Here is a 13,072-nt window from a genome sequence, read left to right as displayed (position 1 = left end):
TGACAAAAACCTCATCTGAATTTTCTTACTTAATTTAAAGTACTAATGAAGGGCTATTAAAATGGGTGTTTTCTTGTGTATGGTAAATTGTATTTGTTAAGATCACTCAAGAGGCAGAACAACTACCAAATTTCTGAGCAAAGTGTTCTGAACAGTATACTAATTAGATGGCTTTATAGTCCTTTTAAGTAAAGCATGTATCAGTGAGGAAAGTTTTTTTTTAAATTTAGTGCACTATGGATATAATATGGATATAGTAACCATATTGCACTCATTAAAAAAAAAAAAAAACTTCATAGACATAAAGAAAGACCAGTAGAGTGGAGGAAACAGAAAAGAAACGGGGGCGGGGGGAGGAAGAGAAGGAAGAGGGAAATGAAATTCACTGTGATGTTATTCATTCGTGTACATGGGAAAGTTTAGCCAGATTCATTCCATGTCTCCTCCCTTCTCATGTCCCTCCTCTCTCCCCCTTAGTCCTCTTCTACTGAACTTCTTCTATTTCCATGTAATTATCTCTCCCCAACACACATACTTTTTCACCTTTATTTTATATGAGCTTCCACATATGAGAGAAAACATTTGACCCTTGACTTTGGGGGTTTTGCTTATTTTATTTAGCATAGTGTTCTCTAGTTGCAGTCATTTAACAGGAAATGCCATAATTTTCATTCTTCTTTATGGCTGGGTAACTCTATTGTGTATATATATGCCACATTTTCTTTATCCATTTGACTGTTGGTGGGTATTTGAGCTATTCTGCAACTTAGCTAATATGATATGCACTCATATAAATATCGATATGACTATATCTTTATAGTAGCAACTTTTGGATATCTTTTGGATATACACCAAGGAGTGGGATCTCTAGGTTATATAGTGGTTCCATTCCTAGTTTTTTGAAGAATCTCCATACCGCTTTCCAGAGTGGTTATACTGATTTGCAGTCCTACCAACAATGTATGAGAGTATTTCTTTCCCCATATCCTCTTCAACAGTTATTAATAATTGTATTCTTAATGATGCAAATAATTCTGACTGTAGTTTTGATATGCATTTTCATGATTGCTAGAGATGTTGAACATTTTTTCATATATGTGTTGATCCTTTGCATTTCTTCTCTTGAGAAATATCTGTTTAATTCTTTGGCCCATTTATAATTGGCTATTCATTTTTTTGGTGAATAAGGTGTTAAGGTTTTGAGTTCTTTATATATTCTGGATATTAATCCCTGGCAAAGGAGCAAGTGGCAGAGATCTTCTCCCATTCTTCAGGTTCTTTTTTTTCACGATCTTGTTTCTTTTGCTGTGCAGAGTCTTTTTAATTTGATGCCGTTGCACTTTTATTGATTTGTGTTTATTTTTTGCGTTTTCAAAGTCCTGTTAAGGAAGTCAATGTTTGTGTCAATATATTGGAGGGTTGAATGAACATTTTCTTCTAGCAGTTAAGAGCTTCTAGTCTAATTCGTAGGTTTTGACCCAGTGTCAGTTAATTTTTGTTCAGAATGAGAGTGGGATCCAGTTTCATTCTTCTACATGTAGATTTCTAGTTTTCTCTTTTTCTCTGGCACCATTTAGTTAAAAAAGGGTTATCTTTTCTCCAGTTTATGCTTTTGGCACCTTTGATGAGTATCAGATCACTATCTATCTATGTGGATTTGTCCCTGTGTCTTCCACTGGTCTTCACATCTATTTTGGTGCCAGTCCCATGCCGTTTTGTCATTATAGTTCTGTAGTACAGTCTGAGATTCAGCGCTATGATGCTTCCTACATTGTTGTTCTTGCTCATGATTGTTTTGGCTATTCTGGGTCTCTTCTTCCAAATGAATCTTAGAACTTGTTTCTTTTTTTCCTGGGAAGAATTTCATTGGTATTCTAATAGTTTTCCTAATTTCTTTCTCAGCAGATTCATTATTGGAGTATAGGAAAGCAATTGTTTTATATATGTGATCCTGCTACTTTGCTAAATTTATTTATCTGCTCTAGTAGTCTTTTGGTGCAGTGTTTTGGAGTCTTCTAAAAATGGATCATGTCATCAGAAAACACAGGTAATTTGACTACTTCCTTTCCTATTCTTATCCCTTTAATTTCTATCTCTTTCCTGATTACTGTGGCTCAAGTTTCAAGAACTGTTGAATAGGAATGGTGAGAGGGACATGCTTGTCTTCTTCCTGCTTTTAGAGGAAATGCCTTTCAGTTTTTTGGTTTTTTTTTTGGTGAATTGTGTTTCTAAGCAGGTGCTGGTATTTTAGTTATAATTAATTAGAATCTATATGATATAAATAAAATGTTTAAGGAAATTCAAAATATAAAGGTTATAAAACTTTCTTTAAAAATTTGCCTTATTACTCACTCTGTTTTTATCTGGAATTAAGAGTTTACTGGTTAGAACAGTTTGTACTGTACATACATTTACAAAATTTCAAATAACTGTGTCTTCAACAACTCATGTGAGTATAGCTGTGTTAATTCAAATAGGTTTCTAACATTGTGTTGCTAGAGTGATAGAAAGTTGATCATCACAATTTTCTGTGATTACTTACTTATGATAGCATGGTTGTAATATGACAAGAATCTTTATTAAAGATAAAGCTGTGTGTTTAATTCTGTCAAATGCAGCAGGTACTTAATTGAACAGTTGTGAGCAAAACACTGTTTCAGGTACCACGGGAGGGCTTCCAGGATGAATAGAACATCATGTGTTCCCCTTAGGGTTGTGTAAAATTCACATCGATGCACAAAAGGTCTAAATGGAATTTGTGAAGTGTGATAGGAGAGGCACATAATATACTAGAAGTTTAGAGGTAGAAGAAATTACTTCAGTAAATAGAATGAGGGAATGCAGGGCATTCAATGCCAAGGGAACACTGAGTACAAAGATCCTATAAGGTATAGGACAAATGGGAATTGGTTTATAACTCAAGTTAGTCAGCATATAGGTTAAAGAAACAGAGGAGCAAGATATCAAGGGGGAAATTCGTTAAGTGTCTTGTTCTGCACAATTATTTCTTAAAGCTCATGGTGTTGTTTGATTCTGAAAGGCTTTGAACATTGTACAAAAGAGTTTACACATTCTTCTTTAATGAACCTCAAAGGCTTTTGAAAAGAAGTTTTTGAGTGAATGTAAAAACAGAACGATTTAGGATGTGTTAGGATGAAAGATTTTAGGCTTTTGGAGATAGGCGGCATCACAGTAATCTAGACAGGAGATGGGACTAGCTAATGAGGAAAAAAGTAAAGATGTATATAATTTGCATTTCAGAAGTAGGCTTGACAGTTGAGTTAGTTGCAAGGGAGATATCCGTAATCAATCAGAAGTTTTAAATCTGGGTAACTGGGATGTTGATATATGATTGATGAACAGGAAAGTTAAGAGTGAATTTTTTTAGGGGGAGGGGTATTGGGATTGAACTCAGGGGTTTCAACCACAGAGCCACATCTCCAGTCCTAGTTTGTATTTTATTTAGAGACTGGGTCTCGCTGAGTTGCTTAGGGCTTCACCAAATTGCTGAGGCTGCCTTTGAACTCATGATTTTCCTGCCTCAGGCTCCTGAGCTGCTGGGAGTAAGAGTGAATTTTGAATGATGACAAAGAAGTGTGCAGAGTATAACAGCTACTAAAAAGTGAGAATTTCAGAAATACATGGTCTAAAAGCAGTGATATTCCTAATTTTTAAAAATCGTCCAGCTAAATGTTTGAAAACCATTATGCTACAATGTTACTAGAGCCACTCTGAGTAGATTATCTCTTACCTGAATTGTAGTAGCCTCTGAGTAGGTTATCCCCTGCTCTGACCTTTGTTCCCTTCAGTTTGTTCCCAACAGCGAGATTCTTTTGCAACATAAATTAGATTATATCATTCTTCTCAAAACCTTATAGTGGCTTCCCTTGGTAGGAATGAAAGCAAATCTTGAAAAGTGGCTATAAGACCTTGGACTCTCGGGTCCCTTGTCAATTCACTAGCCTGTCTCCTCTTTCCACTTTCTGTGCTCACTTTGCATACTCTATTATATGGACTTCATTCCATTCCTCACACAGGTCAGCCATGGGCCTGCCTGAGGACCTCTGCCATACCTTGGGTTTTTAGTTTGTTTTTATTTGAATTCAGGTGATATTCACATAGCATGCAACTAACCATTTTAAACTCTACAATTCATTGCATTTAGTACATTCACAATGTTGTACAACTATATCTAGTCCTAAAATATTTTTATCACTTCAAAATGAGACCGTTTCTTTCTTCTCTCTCCCCTACTTTCTACACACAGCAACCACCAATCTTCTTTCTGTTTTGATGGATTGACCTAATACAGATATTTCATATAAGTGGAGTCATATAGTATATGATCTTTTATGTCTGGCTATTTATTTTGGCATAATGTTTTCAGGGTTCACCTACAATATAATAAAGTGTGTATCAGTACTTTACTCTTTTATGGCTAAATACTATTTCATTATATGCAGATGCCGTATTTTGTTCACCCATTAACCCTTTGGTGGATAGTTGTGTTATTTTCACCTTTGGGCTAATGTCAAAGTGCTGCTTTGAACATTGGTATACAAATATTTGTTTGAATACCTGCTTTTAATGTTTTGGATTCCACCTACAAGTGGAATTGCTAGATCATACAGTATTTCTGTATTTAACATTTGATGAACCACTAAATTTTTCCATAACAGTTGAACCATTTTCTATACCATCAGCATTACCCCTTCCCCTCCTACAAGTTTTCATTCACCTATCACTTCTTGATGAGGTCTTTCATGATCACTGTAGCCTGTAACCTGCTCCCACCCCCACCCATAATCCTTCATTGGCATCCTTCTTCCTCTTGCATATTTTTATATATGGTCCCTTTTGTAGATTTAGTTAGACTCACTAAGTCTTATACATAGAAACTCACAACCCCTAAGATAGGATTTGCTCATGTCAACAGTCCATCACATAGTTGTCATTGTAAGAGTATGTGTAGTTAGTTGCAGAAAAAATAAATCTCACACATTTGTTAAAACTTGGTGATCAGGTGTTTGAGGACACTGCTTTATCATCTGCTGAATAACTAGGCTACAACTTCATTATTCTAAATTATTTAATCAGGTTTCCTTCAAAGCCTTCTCATAAGTAGAACAGATTAAGCATAACTTTCTTGTCTTCAGATGCAAATTGAATTTATTTTTCTGCCTAGCAGTGTTAACTTAAAAGGTAAGCGGTATGGATGACATACATTGAATTGAAACAGCATCTTAAAAATGGGCAGGGGTAAAAATGTGCAGGCCCTTTCCCCCATGACACAACTGGAATTAAGGGCATGGTTCTTCAAATTATTTTCCTACATCTCTCTTCACGAAGTGAAGAGAGAGAGTGCATTTTTAAAGAGGTTTGTTCACACAGTTAACTTCATGGGACTGAGATTAAGATATAATCCCATAAAACATGGGGACTGCAGGCTGTACGACGGTGGAGTGTTCTCACTTCCTTGCTTCTCCTCAACTGTGGTCAGAGCAGCAGGAGAACCATTAGCTTTAGGCTGCAATTTGTGACCTCCTTTTAAATAGATTTCATGGTGCTAATGTCTTCCTTTTTTAGAGGTACAGCATTTGATTTGCTTATTTTCATTTATAATTTTCCATTATCTTTTCATTTTTAAACTCAAGTTTAAGAAGCAGCTGAGACCTTTGTCTTCCACAAGTGCTCAGTGTTCTTTTTACCCATTTGCTGAGGCTGTGGACATTCTCAGTAGTGCAATGATAACCATGGACTACTTGTCAGAAATATTTAAAAATATTTTGAGTTTCAAAAGTAAAAGAAAAAGCTTTGGTTGTAGTATTTGAGTGTTGTTTCTGGTTAATCCACGTCTCAAAATAGGACTTAAAGATAGTTAATGTTATTTTATGGAAAGGGAACAGAATTGATAAGAAAAAAGTTTAAAATGACTGACCACATTTTAGAAATGGAGAAATAGGGTCAAGAACTGATTAATTCCTTCCCAGTTGGATATATAGCCTGAGTTACAGTTAGCTTCCTGGAACAAGAGAAGGAGCAAGGGCTCATTCCTTTAAGAACATCTGTGGATATATATTTTTAAATACATTTTTAGTTGTCAGTGGATATTTATTTATTTATTTATTTATTGTTCTGAGGATGTAACCCAGGGCTTCATACATGTCACGCAAGTTGCTCTACCACTGAGCCACAATCCCAGCCTCCCCTCTCCCCACCGGTCTGTGGACATATTGACAAGGCTTCCCCATCCCACTTGGCAGAGTGAATATTTAACCAGAAAAAGAAGAGACCAATCTTTATAACATTTTAAAGTTCATTTCATGGTCTGAGTATCCATTTCATACTGTTTGAGTATCTAATTTAAAAAAAAAAAGCAGCAGTGGCATAGGAAGTGATTAATAGCAGTCAGAATTAATCTCTTTGTTCTTCTTCATTCTCCATTCCTATAGATTTTCCATTATTTTGCCTTGCAATCTGTTTGTGTCCGCCTGTGACTCTCCTGCTAGGTAGAAAGCTCTCTGCACACTGAACTGATTAATAATCCTCATGTCCTGCCACAGTGCCTTGCACAGGAGGCTATCTCTAAGGCTGAGTCTAAAGAACATGCCAGAGGCCACAGCAACCAACTGTGTTCAGAGAGGCCTACACTCCCTATCACAAGGCACTTGAGAAAATTAATTCTTATAATGCACTAAAATGTTCTTAAGCGCTAGTTATCATGATTCTGGTGTGATTATATATAAATGCCTCTCTCTCCCTGGTCTGTAGGACAACAACTAAAGTTTGGTGTTTGACTTTAGATGAGAGGAGTTACAGGAAACATGAAATGTGATGCATTCTGACTGTTTTTCCTGAGTGATCTTTCTTTAACAGAAGCAGACGTTGGGAAGATTTGTTGCAAGATAGCTGTATACTAATCGGTAGAAACAGCAATGACTATGAAAACCAGATGTTTTGTCTGGGCCTCTATTCAGAAACAGGATTTCAGTGTTGGCACAGATCATTTTCCCCTGTTTACCACCCTGATTGAAGGGCATTTATCTGGTGGTGTGCAATTGCTATGTGCAGTGCTCATTTGCATGCTCTTACCACCATGGTTTCTACACAACATGATATTTTTGTTGGCAATTTAGGTTTGTTACTTCAGAAATTGTCATATTTGAAATCCAGGATATGAGCAATATTTATTTTTATTTAAAATTACTAGGGGGATTTGTTAGACAATACCAGTTTCCTGACTTTGCCAAGAGGTTTTCCAGAGTCTCTCCCTAATTTTCAAGTATGAATTTGCATTACACATGCATCTTAACTTGTTATTATCGTAGAATTTTATTTGCTTTAATTTAGAAAATTCCAGGCTTACCTTATTTTGTCTTTACAAGACTTCAAATTCTTTTCCTCTGGAAATATTCAGAAGATATTATTTGTGGTTCTGATCCTAGACTGATTTGGTTTGTTTCAGAACTTAAGCCACTTAAATGAAAAGAAAGAATTGCTGATACAGTTTTAATTTCATTCTGTTTTAATTCTGTGTAGTTTCACATGCTGTGGTACGTTTTCCCCATAGGTTCACATCCAGCTTTCAGAGTGGCATCGGGCAATTTTTCTCCCACAAGCCTGGCTGGCATATATGAATCGAGCTTATCAGGCCATCTTGCAGGTAAGGGCACTGTGGATGGTTTGCTTTCTGGGAAGTGTTTCCTCATCTCAGATTTTTACTACAAATATGTATTTAATGTAAAAGCACTGGGGAAAACAGCACTACCACAAATGCAATGGTTGTTTTTGCTAATAATGGAATGTGAGGCTTACGTACATAGTTGTAGTTCAAATTTAAATGTTGATGCCACACGAATTTGTGTCTCCTATGCAAAGTCCCTCCTGAGCACCAGTCTGCCCTGTCCTGTTACCTTCTGAACAGCCCCTACCTAACCTGGCTGTCCCACTGCATCTCAGCTTGAGCTCAGTGTCTTCCTTTATCCCTATTCTTCCTCAAGTAGGATCTGCCTGCATCTCCAGCCTTACCTCTTCACCTTCTCCCCAGATATTCAGGGTTCAGCCTTGCTAAGTTGCTTTGTTTTCCCAAACTCAGCATGTCTTCCTAACCCCTTGGTTTTTACATACCCTATTCTGTCTCAGATCCTGCCATTTCCTGTTTGCCCACCTGATTTCTACTTGTTCTTCAGATCAGTTTATCTGAAAGTCACCTTTATGCCTTACTCGTCTCCCTACTGGATTATATGGCCCTCTGTGTACTTTCTTAGTAGCTATTCTTGTCACATTGATTGTTCATCTGGGGCCTCCAGTGTCTTAGTGCTCTTTAAGGATAGAAACTGTTTCCTTCTCTCTTGTCTCTAGCATCTGACATAGTGTCTGAAATGTAATAGGTGCTCATTAAATAAATGAGATCTACTCCTTTTGACTCTACTTAATCTAATAAGTTATACTTTGTGAATTTTTAAAATAAGAAATAATTTTTAACAATTGGGGACTACATGATTCTTTTTCCTTGCTTAAAATTCCTTTTTGAGGATGATAGGAAAAATCATTGCATTACTTAAATAATTAGTGTCCCAGAATAAGATTTTTGTGGAGCCTCAGTGATTGTGATGTTACACTTAAAGATAACCACTGTCCTATAAAATGGGTTGTGGGGTGAAATGGGGCTTGGAAGGTATTGGTATTTCATCTCAAATTATAATCTTGCTGCAACAGAGCTTATTGAATCTAGAATTTATGCAACACTGATATATCTTCAGAAATTCTGATTCATTAGAACTGTGCAGGGGACCAGGAATCTCTGTACCACTGCCAAGTGGTGTTAATGGAATTAGTTTACCAGCCACACTTTGAGCAAGTATTTTAGATGGGTTCCCCAAATGCACAGTAATCTGCATTTCAAAGATGTTGTTTTGGAACCCTGTTTTCATCTGCTCATTGTTATTTTACTCCATTTTTTATCATCAGCAGTGTCTGGGCACTCAGTATGTTTTGAATAGATTCCTGGGAGAATGAATATATGACTCATGTCTCTACGTGTTTCTTTAGCATTATACACACCCTTAGCCAATTATAGTATTCATTCATGAAGGGTGAGATCGCAATTTAGAATGCACATTTCTTCACCGTCATGTTGTTGTAAATGATTTTACAGTGTTTTCCTTCACCAAAACTTACAGGGCCATTTATCCCAGCCTGACCCCATGCTGTGTGTGTGGGTGGGATACAGAGGAAAGTCAAGTGCTCCTTCCTGCTGGCAAGTTCCCAGCCCACTGAGGGGGGTTAGCATGTCCACTAGCAATTCCAGTTCAGCATCTTCTGTGCTTTAATAAAAGAAGGAACAAAATGCTCTAGACACCTGGAGAAGGGAAAAATAATCCCTTCTACAGAATGAACCAAGCATTTTCCAAATTGCGGGGCTGGGGTTGTGGCTCAGTGGTAGAACAATTGCCTAGTATGTGTGAGGCACTGGGCTCAATTCTCAGCACCACATGTAAATAAGTATATAAAGGTCTATCGACAACTAATAAAAAAAATTTTAAAAGAACTAGTTGAATGGTATTATAATTCTTGCAGATGACATGCAATCAATCAAAAAAAAAAAAAAAAAACTCCATGATTTTTTCCATGAGAGCTACCATTTATTGAATAACTATTATGTGCCAACATATAACATATATTTTAATTAATCTTTACAGAGACCCAAGGAACTGTGTTACCAACTCCATGGGATCATACTTGGGCAAACAGGGTTAGTTAGAAAAGAAAAGCAAACTGCTTAAAACCACCAGTCAGTAAGTAAAAGAACTGGAATTAAACCCAGATTTGTCTGATCCCAGAGCCTCAGCCTTTTCCACTGAAAAGGAAATGTATTTTTCCTAGTGTAATCATTAATTGTAATAATAAATAATACAAATTGTTTTAATATTTTAAAAGAGAGATCTATTTATGAAAGCCTGATGACCATGTTTTAGTAATGCAGGTCAATTATTCTACTTCTCTAATATTGGATGGTGTATGTCTTTGTTTATTTTATCATTTGTGCTCTGGGTTTCTAAAATATCCTGTTGTATTGAGCATTGATGACAAAAGAGGTAAAACTGAAAAGATAGACTATAATAAGATTTTCAGTGTTATCTGAAAGTACAGCGATATGTTTTAGGCCATCACCATTACTTGAGAAGACATTTATGTGTTTTAAATGTTAAACAGATTTTTAAATGAGTCCATATACTTGGATAGAATTCAAGGTATCTTTGAAGAATTGGAGTAATTGCAAGATTTCAAAGAATTTCTGTCCTAAAGGATACTTCTGTACAGGAGTTGTATTTCCATCTGGTTCTAGACATATTTTGTAGCATTAAACTAGAAAATTATTTAAAGGAGCCAAGTTTTATTCAAGTAGTCCTAGGAGACATGCTAAAAGGAACATTCTACATTCCTTCCTGGAGTCTGATTAGGATGTGAATAAGTTTGAAATCTGACCGATACTTCTGGCTTCTGCTTAGGCATGTGCTTCCAGCCTTATCTGTTTTTTTTTTTTTTTCTTTCCCCCTATAGAAACAGGATTTTTTATATAAGCATTTCAATGTGTTTGACATGGGGGAGGTATATGGATTTCTTTCCATTAAGATGAAAAATACAGATATGAGTTGATGGACAGTTCAGAGACCATCTTGCTCAGAAGCTCCTTACAGTCTTCTTTACCTTGCTACCCTTCTGGGATGCTGGGGAAGTTAAAATATCCTGCTTTTGTGAAAAATCTCTTTGGCATTGTGATTATGACCTTTAATAGGAGAGAGGTAAGAAAACAGGTTGACTTAAGACATTTGTTGGTCAGCTGTCCACAAAATAATCTGAAATCAAAGCCAAGGTCAAGGATGAAACCCTTTAATAAATTATTCTCTGAACATTTTAGAGAAATTTTACTTTTTTATTGATGATGATGATGATGATGATGATGATGATGATGATTGGTCCTGAGGATTGAACCCAGGAACTCACTCATGTTAAGTACGTGATGTAACACTGAGCCACAGCCCAAGTCTGTATTGTTTATTTCTAATGAATAGTGAACTAAGTGAAATCAGCTCACTATTATCAGCAAGCTCTTGGTTGTATAGACTAGCCCTAAAAATTATGCGGGGTAACACGTTTATAGCAGCAGCACAATTTGCAATAGTCAATTGTGAAAACAGCTTAATGTCTGTCAACAAATGAATGATTAAAGAAAATGTGGTATACATACACAATGGAGTTTTATTCAGTCATAAAGAAGCAAGAAATTATGTCATTTGCAAGAAAATGGATGGAACTGGAGAGTATTATGTGAAGTGAAATAAGCCAGACTCAGAAAGTTAAGGGTCAGATATTTTCTCTCACATGTGAAAGCTAGAGAGGAAAGAGAAAAAAAGGGAATTCAGGAAAAATAAGAGGAGACCAGTAGAGTAGAGGAAGTAGGTCAGAGGGAAGAAGGAAGGTAGGGCAAGAGGAAGTGCTGTGGAATGAGATTCATCAAATATTTTTATGTGTAAGTATGTCACAGTAAATCCCACTGTTATGATTATGCAACAATAATTCTTTTTAAAAAATTGAGAGGTGGATTAATAAATGGAATCTATAGGCAGTCTAAAAAATCTCAGTTCAGGTTATCGGGTCAGCCTTTTCTCTCCCATTAAGTGTTTACTTCCTAAGTCAGGCAGAGACAACCAAGTTGAAGCCACTGGATCTACTACCAACAGGCCAAGAATTGGGAAGCAAAATGGATCTGGATAGACATCCTAAAGTGGATTGGGTGGGAGGGGCTAGGAAGATGTTCTAGAAGAGGGGCAGAAAGGAACAGAAATTCAGAGAAAGAAAAAGTACAAATTCCCTGTGGCTGTAATAAGAGTGATTATACTAGTTTACAACTACAGGGGAGATTAGAGGAATCGATAGGCCTTCATAGGAAGCTGCCCCTGTTTTAGCTTTTTCCTGTGTTGTGTTTACTTTGAGACAGGTTTTTAACCTTTTAATTGCCTGCTCCTTGTCTTTTTTGGAAATACTTTATAGGAAATAAATGTTTTAGGAATAAAGAGGCATAATTTATGAAATAGGAAATAAAAATCATTTTCTATTTTGTCTTGCTTTCCTGGGAGGTCAATATCATTATTAAATATTAATATCAATATGTTATAGTTTAATAATCTCTGACACTTTCTTCTAAGAGCTAGGGGAGAATAAAACACCCAGGATTTTATGAAAATATAGAGAAAAGAATGGATATGATTGAAATAAACAATGGAAATGTGTATAGAGTGCCCATCAAATATCAGAGTGCCTGGGCTGGTGAGCCCGAAGGTGTGTTAAATACTAGGATTCTGGATGGATAAAACAGTTCTTGCCCTCAACAAGTTCACAGGATGATAACTGAAAGTATATGAGAGAAGACAAGAACATGTAACTTTATAGTTTAGATATTGTGTCTATTCTAAAAGTTTGTTGAAGGGGACAATCTCTTCATAAGATTGTAAACATTAAAAATATGAATCATTTGGGGCTGGGGTTGTGGATCAGCAGTAGAGCGCTTGCCTAGCAAGTGCAAAGCCCTAGGTTCAATCCTCAGAACCACATAATAATAAATAAAATAAAGGTATCGTGTCCAACTGCAACTAAAAAATAAATATTAAAAAATATGAATCATTTCAAAAGGGATTTAGAAGTATTCATGAAGGATGGTTTAGTAAGAAGATAATAAAAGGAGGTGGGAACTTTTAGTTATTGACAACAAATCTAGTAATAGTAGCTGTTTGTTATCAGGAACTGTGCTAAAGTATTTAATGTGATGCATTAATACCATGAGATAGCTGTTAGCTGCATGTTACAGATGGGGAGACAGAAGTTTGGAAAGATGGAATGACTTGCCCAGATTACACAGCTAGTGAGGAAATGACATTGGATCAAAGCAATCTGATTCCAGAGCCCACATCTTTAACCCTTCAAGCCGTGATGCTTCTCTCTGTAAAGCATAGAAAGATACATACCTATAGAATAAACCTTAGGACTCTAATGATAAGAAAAAGATAATAGA

General features: G+C 36.2%; 1 protein-coding gene across 4 annotated transcripts in view; it reads left to right on the top strand.

The window, feature by feature from the left end:
* Positions 1-13,072, top strand: part of Focad (focadhesin) — a 282,028-nt gene that overhangs the window by 195,289 nt on the left and 73,667 nt on the right. For all 4 annotated transcript variants that reach the window (XM_076843402.2, XM_076843401.2, XM_077108651.1 and 1 more), the window contains one exon: positions 7,571-7,663. In XM_076843402.2, coding sequence (XP_076699517.2) covers positions 7,571-7,663 — 93 coding nt within the window. The remainder of the gene's footprint in view (positions 1-7,570; positions 7,664-13,072) is intronic.

The sequence above is a fragment of the Callospermophilus lateralis genome, chromosome 2 (assembly GCF_048772815.1).
Source record: "Callospermophilus lateralis isolate mCalLat2 chromosome 2, mCalLat2.hap1, whole genome shotgun sequence".
NCBI classification, from domain to species: domain Eukaryota; kingdom Metazoa; phylum Chordata; class Mammalia; order Rodentia; family Sciuridae; genus Callospermophilus; species Callospermophilus lateralis.
This window is presented reverse-complemented; position numbering and strand designations above follow the sequence as displayed.